The sequence below is a fragment of the Pygoscelis adeliae genome, unplaced genomic scaffold (genome assembly GCF_000699105.1).
Source record: "Pygoscelis adeliae isolate BGI_AS28 unplaced genomic scaffold, ASM69910v1 Scaffold318, whole genome shotgun sequence".
In the NCBI taxonomy this organism is placed as follows: domain Eukaryota; kingdom Metazoa; phylum Chordata; class Aves; order Sphenisciformes; family Spheniscidae; genus Pygoscelis; species Pygoscelis adeliae.
The window spans coordinates 2095473-2105056 of NW_008825430.1; the positions used below are offsets into that span (position 1 = coordinate 2095473).

Consider the following 9584-nt stretch of genomic DNA (forward strand, 5'->3'; position numbering starts at 1 on the left):
GAGGAGTCAGGGTTAAGATTGCCCTTGCACCTTTAATGTTGTCCCACATGCATCTGCTTTATCATACAGCTTTGCATTTCGCATCCACATGCTCTTTTCGCACCTCCCACGTTGCACAGAATGAACAAAGTGTGCAAGCTCCAGGTCAGAGCAGACTTCTCTCAATTCAGGGGTCAACGACCTGCCTTGCTTCCTAATTACTGTATGCTTTATCACGGGGACCATCATCGATCTTTTTTCTGAGCTTCATTTATGTTAAAATACATATTTTCACAGCACCTGAGGACCCCCAAAGGGCAGTATTTTTCCCTGTTTTATAGAAAGGACCTGAGACCTGGACTGAGAATAATGTTAAAAGAAACCTCAAGTTTCAGTATCAAGAACGGCAACTTGAAAAATCCAGAACAGGATTTTTCAGGGCATTTACTATTGCATCATATGGCATCAGTGGTCACAAGAGAGGGCATCCTACAGTATGCCTGGCTGACAGCTGAGAAAGAGCAGTTGACAGCAGGTGAGCAGACTTCAAACCAGGCCATCTCCAATTGCACAGAACAGCACTACGTGCACCTGAAGCACAGTCGCAGTGTTGAGCTGAGGACAGGACTACTCCACAGTTTAGAAATCAGATGTCAGGGTCACAAATGAGCCACTCAGAAAACATAGAATGCACACCAGAGACAGCTCTCTGCTGTGCTTCGCATGGAGGCAAGAAAAAACTAGCTTCCCGTGGCTTCACTATCGGCTTTGGTCTTTTCCATGCCTACCTCCAGGCCCTGAGCAGTCCTCAGCCAAACCTATTCCATCTATATATTTTTAAGCACGAAAAACTCATGCTTGATATCTAAGTATGTAGCTAAGGATCTTTCTTACCTTTTACAGGTTTGAGACTCATCATCTCAAAAGCCTTACTGAGGATACCAATGTCATCCAGATCTGGCAGCACAAGAGGGTATGAAACTAGGTACCAGTCGCCCAGTCGTTCAGCTTCCCCACCAGTCCCAGAGTCTAGTGAGGCTGAAGGCTTGATATTTTATCACATGGATCTTTATGGATCAAAGGAGAGGTTTGATATCTTTCCCGAAGAGCCATCTGGTCAAGAAGACAGATCTCTGGGGGATACCAGGAAGGAATCTGCATTGAGTAGCGAAAAATTTCAGCGCTCACAAGAAGCTGGATATGACTTGGAAAAGGAGGTTGCAGAGTTGGCTAAGATGTATGGACTTGATGAGGATAGAGAAAAAGAGCTTGAGCTTCTTGGAGGACATCTGGAGATGGTGGAAAGCAGATGGCCACCTGCTCGCACAGAAAAAGCAGGATCACAAGGCTCCATATATAATGCATCAAAAAGCAGCTCTCCAGTGAAAGATCAAAGTCAAAGCACAAAGCAGCAGGGATTTCCTGGCGAGGCTTCTCAAGATGAAGATCAGAGCAAAGCCAGAGCAGAGGATGAGGCTGAGCGCCACACATGGTCCAGAGAGGGGCTTAGCAGTGGCAGCATGTCAGATGAGTGGAACAGTCAGGCTGTCAGTGAGGAGGAGGAAGCAGCAAATGTTTTTTGCTCTACCTGCAAGATGCCAATCCGAGCTTTTGACAAACTGTTTGGTGAACACAAGGATCATGAGGTGGCTCAGCTCCCCAGTGCTGTGGAAAGCGAAAGGGTAAGAGTAATACAAGTGTACTGTGGTCCCTCAAAAATAGTGTTCAGACATACTAAGAATCACACTGGGTGTTTTGGTAGGAGGAGATTCATAAAAATATGTGCAAGTTGGAAGAGCAGATTGCTCAGATGGAAAACTTTGCCAGTCACTTGGAGGAAATCTTCATCACCGTAGAGGTAAGGCATTTTTTCTTGGGCTGACTTTGTGGTACTGTGGTTAGAATAGTTTTGACAGTCATAGTGTTCAGTTGTTAATACGGTGAGTAATTATGGTAACAGAGCACAGAGTTATCTTGGGGTTTGCCTAGACTGAGGTACTCAGGAAAATTCATCCTAATGAGTTTTTTTCCATGGGCTAGTAAAATCATTTTAAGCATTTGTGCAGACACTTGCATTCAGAAATAAAGTGAACCCCACTCAGGTTACCTTAGTTTTAAATGGCCAAAGAGTGTGATCTAACTAGTCCATCCAGAGTGTACCCCTCGTGTTCACTCAGTTTCATTCACAGAAGTACCAGATACAGGCAAACCCTTGGACCAGCTGCATCGAGCTATGGCACTTCCAGGGCTGTGCTCCTGCTCGCCTGATGCCAACTTGGCCCCAGGGGAAGGAGCCCAGGTGGTAGCAAGTCAAGCTGAAGCAGTAACTCAAGGCACCTACTGCCTTTTCTCTGCTGCATGTGGCACAGAAGGGCATCGGTGCCTGAGCAGTGGGCAGGTACTGGCAATAAAGCCTTGCCTGCTCCTTAAATCTTCCTTCCTAATGCTTTCTCCAGCAGTGAGTGAGGATACCAGCATTAGCTGCTCAGCTCCCCCAGTGCGAATCCATGGATCCCACTGGGTTGCCATGGTTTCTCTCATGGAAGGATGTGCTTGACTGTGTTGGTGGAAACACTTGTGAGATTATGGCTAGGATATATCCCTAATTGTGCTCCCCGGGCTTAGGCTGGAGACAGTTGACTTGCATAATTATTTTTATCATAATTTCTGGTGCTCTTATTATGCCTGGAACCAGATCCAACACTCTCTTGTGCCTCAGTAGGGGTGAATGATTAGAATAAACCCCTAAAAAATGCAAATTAGTCAAATTACAGCTTCTGTGTACTGGCATTGCCTCCCTGGCAAGGAGAATTTTAGGCAGACCTGAGTAAGATTTCTCTCTGGCTGAGCTATGGATCAGGCCTGACACCAAGGAACAAACCCCCAAATGCCTTGCAGGAAAACTTTGGGAGGCAGGAGCAGAACTTCGAGGCGCATTACAACGATGCAGTGCAAGTGCTTGCTCAGAAGTACGAAGAACAGTTGGAAGCTCTGGGGGAAGAGAAGAGGCAGAAGCTGGAAGCTTTGTATGGGCAGCTGGTCAGTTGTGGGGAACATCTCGACACCTGCAAGGAGCTGACAGACGCAACCCAGGAGCTTTACCTGGAAAATGACAAAGCCAATTTTATGAAGGTAAAGAGCTTTAACTTGCAAGGCCCCTTCTAAATGCTCTTTGCTGCTTGCAAGTAGTCCCCAGCTGGGAAGTCCCAAGTGGGTTTATTTCTAGAGAGCATCTGGGGTGCTCGGTCCATGGTACTGTCACTGCTCCAGGTGCTTGGCATGGTGGCATTGACTTAGTGGGGCAACACAACGAGGCCAAAATGCAGAAGCAACAGCAGAAGATTGTAGCTTGGATGCTCAATGATTTATGAGTCTCACTGGGGTTCAGAGAGAAGATATCTCTCTAAAAAGCTTATCTCAGGAAACTCTGGAAGCACTTAGTGTTCATCGCCTCATGCAGGCTCAGCTCTCTTGCTCTATTCTGGGCTCACAGCAGGCAGGCTGATGCAACCACTTTGGAAGATGTTTCTTTTTCTTGCTCATTTTGTTGGAAAGTTCAGCTGAACAGGAGGCTCCAAACTAAATACGTCAGGAGCTCCTGCAAAGTGAGGGATGAATCCCACTGTTGAGGAGGTGTCAAGAAGTTATTTCTCTTTAGCAGGTAGAAAAATAATTGGAAAAAAATGAGAATTTTCACTGCTGATGAGCGATTGCTCTAATCTGAGCTGTCCTGTGACTCAGGTGGGTGGGAGCATTTCTATAGCACAGCCACAGTAACTTCTGAACCGGACAGTAAACAAATCTCCTAACACCTCCAGTCTGCTGCAATGGATCAGCTTGCTGTGTCACTCCAACCTGCGGAGTTCTTCACATGAGCTGACTTTTCCCATTCCTCTGCATCTCTGGAATAACCTTATTGTCTTCTTAGCTCGTAAACAATTTTACATCACCCCTAGGAACCATTATTCACCAAGAAGTGAATAGCTCTTGGTCATGAGCTCTCAGCTGCTTAGGTTTCTCCAGGGATGAGAGAAGATGTCCGTCTTCCAGTAACATGCACTGCCTCCAATGCAGATAATTTCACTAAGTTATTTTCCCCAGCTGTTGTTGGTTTTTTGTTTGTGAAGGATCTGTTGGCATTTTGGACACTTGAGGAAGGATACAGTCTAGAGTCTAGATGGGTAGACACTGGTCACTGCCTGATACTGCATGTTATCTTACTGTAAATGCAGCCAAGATCTGTCCACTTGTATGGACAGTTAGGCACGGCTTTGTTCTTAGTGCTGGGTGAGAGCCAATTAGCTCACTCTAAGGGCTGCATTTGGGACAATTCATGTATGACAGGCCAACAGCATGATGTAGACTAATGCAAGAAATGTATCTTTTCTGTCTTTAACGCTCGCTCTCTTTTTTCTACAGGCAGCAGTAACCATGGTTGACAGGTAGTATCAAAGTGGGATTTTGTGTCACATTCCTTCCTGTTAATTGGGCCTGGTTATTGGAGACACTTGCATGTTCTGGACTCTGTTCAGGCACACAAATGTTATCTAAGCTACTACAGCTATTGAAATCTTTAGTGTTTCTGGTTCAAACTGCAGCAGAAAATGTTGCTCTAAGAAGTTTAACACTCAAAACTAGTTTTGAGCCAATTTTAAAAAACCCAAATGGAGAGTTAGAGCATGAGTAAATCACTGTTTTCGGTTTAGTCATAAGGAACTAATTTCAGTGACTGAGAAACAGGATTGCTAAAGATCTTGAAAGAAATGCTCTGGATACAAATCTGCCTAAAACTGAGCTCCCTGTGTAGGGATTAGTAATAGGCTTCTTCATGCATTATTATAGAGGGGTAGAAAGTCAAGCTGTGGGAGCTCAAAAGAGATACTGAAAGATCTTGGAGCAGTTGGAAGAAATCTTAAGGCACACTAAATCAGTTGCAAAAAATATACATTTAAATTGACTGTCATCATTCATGAAAACACAGAGAAAAGATACCCCTTTGTTTCAAATTTACAACACCTAGGACCATGAGGTCCTGAATTAGTAATAGTGTCAAAAATTCTAAATAATGAGTGTCATGGAGCTAATAGCTTGCTTCCCACAGAGGGGTGCTGGGGAAATCTCACTCACCTGCTCAGTGGGAGCGCAGTGTGCCGCAGCCAGCTCGCTGCGCGAGTAGGGCACACAAAGCGTGGTCCCTCAGTCCCATCAGCATCCAGCTCTGTTTGGCATCTTGGAGCACTGATCTGATGTACGGCCGTGTGTCTCCAAGCAAAGGGCATGGGGAGGCTCAGCTTTGCACAACTATGAAAACATTATTTTAAGGAAATAGCTGTTATTTTAGAGTTTGATGTTCTTTTCCTCTTACTAATAGGTATCATAGGAAGGTATCTCCAACACTATGGTACTTCCAATTAGACTTTTTTTTCCCCTACAATTACAGGCTAGAAGAATTCTTAAAGAAAGAAGTGGATTTAGAGCTTTCAACACTGCCAGACTTTGAAGAGCGGGTCATAGATTTCTCTGAAGTTGAACAACTGATGAACTCCATTAATACTATTCCAGGTACTCTTTCTACCTGATTATTATTTCAGACCTATTTACATTTAATTAAGGATATGTATTAAACAGAAGTTCATTACTTCTTTTAAAGGAGAACTGCAAAGCCTGAATTAGCTTCTCCCTAGTTTTTCCTCTAGATTTTTTTGTTTGCCTATGTATACAGAGACACTGGAAGCTATTTTTAAATTTTTTTTCATTTGTTTTCAGTATAAAATTACCAGAACTGCCAAGTTTGGTCTTCCCTGCTTTTGCTGGATGATTTCCTAGAAGACTCACAAAGACTCCCCCCTTCTATTGAGGGGTCAGGCATGCTTAGTTGGTGATAACTTGTCTTACCTTATAGTTGCTTGAACAAAGTAGAGAGGGACACCAGACTGCTTTAAACAACCTGCACAGCTTGCCTCGATAATCAGATTTCAGTGGCTTGTTCCTCTGCTATTTAGCAAACATTTTCCCTGTTATCCACAGGAAACAGAGCAAAAGCCAGACAAATTTCTAATAATTAAAAAAATAAAAACACAAAATATTTTGGATCTTTTCTGGCACACCACAAATGGTCAGAAAGAACACCATGCATTTTTTATGCCCATACATTGTGTTTTCTTAAAGTAAAAATAGCATTTATTACTTGTTTGCTTGTGCTGTTGACCCCATGTCGTACAGCTTTTCCCTCATCTTTCCTCCAGAGACTCCTCAGCCGCTGGGCTGGTCTGCAGCAGTGCAGTGCGTGTCAGATGTTGCTCCTGCAGGGCCGTACTAGCTCGCTGGGGAACAGCAGCCCTCAGAGGCAGGGGAGGTCAGGTTTACAGAGGAGGGTTAGGCAGAGGCTTATGTATTTTGTTGTTTTGATTTTGATTTGAAGCAAGACTAGTTCATACACCAGTGACCTGATTATTATCTGCAACTATTTACAGGGCCAGCTCCTAACTTTTCTCTATGTGGGAGGAATATGTCTCTATTCAATGCCTAGGCTTTGTGTAAACACCTTTGTGAGAGGAGCGGTGTTTGCCTGTGAACAACATACCATGCTTATACATTAAAAAACTGACCTGTTTTCCCCCCTGTAGCTCCTTGTGCCCCTGTGATCAATCCCCAGGCTCCCAATGCAGCAACTGGCACCTCACTGAGAGTTTGCTGGGGCCTCTTCTCAGATGACACTGTTGAGTGCTACCAACTGTGCTATAAACCAGTGAGCAACGAGAGGCCCAGTGATGAACAAGCAGGTAAGGAGGCCTGGACCCAAGGGGACACCTCAGCCCCCCACTGGCAAAAACAGCTAGTTCCAAGGTGCCTCTGGACTTGCTGTGGCAACCAGTGCGCCTTCTGTGCACTCTCTCCGCCACCAAAACTGTCATATCTGCCACCACATTTCCTGCTTCTGGCTTTGTCGCTCTTCCCCTGCCAGGTTTGCCAAGCTGCTGGCTGCAGCAGGACCCATCACGGGAGCACAGACAGGACAGGACAGCAGCTGGGGTAGCAGGAGTGGGAAGGGGACAGTGGATGGAGTCAGGTCTCAACAGTAGCACTTCTTTTCCTGGGGGATGGGCACTGCGTTAGACACGCATGCGCTGCATCCACTGCAAGGCACAGTATTTTTAGAGAGCGAATCATCATATTATCGGCACACCCACTGAAACCCCCACAGTCATCTTACAGTTTATCTCAGTGCTAATAATAGGCTGTAACTCCCTATCACCTACATGCACAAAAAGAGAACCACAGAACCACCCTAAAAGGTCCCAGCCTTGTGACGAAACTGCCTTTGCTAATAATATTCTTGCAGAACCTTCCCAGCCTTGTGACGAAACTGCCTTTGCTAATAATATTCTTGCAGAACCTTTTCCTGAAAACACCCAGTCACTTCTCCAACAAAAGTGGGAGCCAGTAGTGCCAAATGGCCAGTTCAGAAAAAAAAGCAGAACCTGTCCAAATTTTATAAGATGAAGAATGAGAAATGAGTAGTGAAATAGCTTCAGCTCTTGTCCCACTGCTGGGTTGAGCTGACCAGACGGCATCCCCAGAGTGGGAACGTGCAGGGTCTTTTTAGCAAAAATTCAGTGACAGCTGGGTGACCGACCTTTCTGGGTTGGTTTTTTTTTTTTCTGAGTGATGTGGCTCCTTCAGAAGCTGATGTGTTACCTGATTTATGCCTCCTTAGAGGAAAGCATGGTGAAACAGTCTGACAGCTAATTAAAGGGTATGGAGCACAAGGAGCTCTCTTGAACTCAGCACACAAAACAATGCACCTCAACTCCATTATTTGAGGCAGCTTTGGGTAAGGGTGGGTAACTGGTGTAAAGGCACTGTAAATGCTTTGTTGTTTTCATTTCAGAGCATACGCTAAAAGTCAAAGAAACATACTGCACCATTACTAATTTGTTGCCGAATACACAGTATGAATTTTGGGTCAGTGCTTTAAATGCCTCTGGTATCAGTCCACCAAGTGAAAGAGCAGTTTATGTAACAGGTAAAAATATTTTATTCGTATGACTATGTGACCTTCATAGTGAAATTCACAGTCATCTCTGAATTTTATGCCAGTAATGCTTTCTGGGCGCTTTGTTTCTTCCGATGTAAGTGTACTGACTGCAGGGGAATTTCCTATTTTTATTTGGAGAGCCTATCAGGCCAGTTGTCCCTGTTTTAGAGTTGAAGAAACAGAAGCACAGAGGCAAAATAACTTATTTAAATGCAAGCATGTAGGAGGGCTGGGAATAAGGCTTGAGTCTCCCAGTTCTGCCAGATGGATGCCAACCCTCCTTTTATTGGCCTGTATATATTTTGTGGATTCACCTGCTATGCTGCCCTTTGTAACGGCAGTTCAGTCAAGCACAATTTGATTAGTGTGGCTTGTCTTCAGGAATTCTTCCCAATAGCTGAACTGCAACAAGATTAATTACAGACCCTGGTTCTCTTTTGTGAAATCCTGACATCAAATTGAGCAAGTCAGAGTGAGAACCTTCAAGAACTCATTCCAAGATGTCTTTGACATCTTAGAGCAGAGAAGAGATGCACCTTTATGACAAAGATAAAACCAATGATAGAAAGAAAAGAGTTGTGTAATCAGTCTCTATGTATGTTACTTCTCTGATTAATTCTCTTGGGACCTTTATAGTCCAAAATAAGTCTTTGAATAGTACTGTTAATCACCCTGCCTGCTGTTTATTGTCCATTGGGGAAGCAGGTTTCTTTAACTATATAGTATTAGTAAACAACTTTGTTCTATTTTTTAAGTCTTCAAAGCATGTTTGTTGCAAACCTCTTCAAGCAACGGCTTAGAATTGTTCTTTTGCCTACTTTTTAGCTCCTTCACCACCTACCATAAAGAGTAAAAAGATCCGAAGCTGTGAAAACGCAGCACTGGTGTGCTGGGAATCTAGAGACATTAACCCTGTTGATTCCTATATGGTTGAATTGTCCAAGCTGACAGATGAAGAAAATGGCGATATTATTACTGAGTGAGTCACTATTCCATCAAGTCCATGACCGGTAGAGATGAAACCATTTCAAGTCACGTGGCATCACATAGCACTAAGAAAGGACTCAGGACCCTTTGATGAATTCACCTTTATAAACATTCCCGATAGTAAAATTAATTGTATAAATGTTAATCGAAAATGACTATACAGGGTGTGGGAAAAGGGCAGAAGCAAATGTAAAAATCTGCATAGTCTGTCACAGACTCTCTCTTACCCCCGCTACTGACAACTGTGCAAGGTAAAGTGTTATTGACGGGTTACAAGAGAAGCTGATCATGTAATTTCTTCTGTGTCGTTCAGAAAAATAATCTCAAAGGCCTACCTTTGTTCTCTACCCTATCATTTTCCCTGAATTTATTTTCTGTAGATCTATTGTTGGGATTCCTAACTGTGAAGTCCTAATTCACCTCCAGCCAACACAAAGCTATCGCATCTGTGTTAGAGCCCTAAACCTGGGTGGTTCCAGTGAAAGAAGTGAACCTGTCCTGATAAACACCACAGGTACTGTACAGCTCAGATCAACTCCAGCAGCCTATTGTAGCATCTGTTATCTCAACAGAAATATTC

General features: G+C 43.9%; 1 protein-coding gene across 1 annotated transcript in view; it reads left to right on the forward strand.

Annotated features, from left to right (window-relative positions):
- Positions 1 to 9584, forward strand: part of FSD2 (fibronectin type III and SPRY domain containing 2) — a 21253-nt gene that overhangs the window by 1784 nt on the left and 9885 nt on the right. The window contains exons 2-10 of the mRNA XM_009330915.1: positions 883 to 1661; positions 1742 to 1837; positions 2878 to 3111; positions 4399 to 4421; positions 5420 to 5541; positions 6606 to 6761; positions 7871 to 8005; positions 8843 to 8996; positions 9385 to 9518. Coding sequence (XP_009329190.1) covers positions 924 to 1661; positions 1742 to 1837; positions 2878 to 3111; positions 4399 to 4421; positions 5420 to 5541; positions 6606 to 6761; positions 7871 to 8005; positions 8843 to 8996; positions 9385 to 9518 — 1792 coding nt within the window. The 5' untranslated portion in view covers positions 883 to 923. The remainder of the gene's footprint in view (positions 1 to 882; positions 1662 to 1741; positions 1838 to 2877; positions 3112 to 4398; positions 4422 to 5419; positions 5542 to 6605; positions 6762 to 7870; positions 8006 to 8842; positions 8997 to 9384; positions 9519 to 9584) is intronic.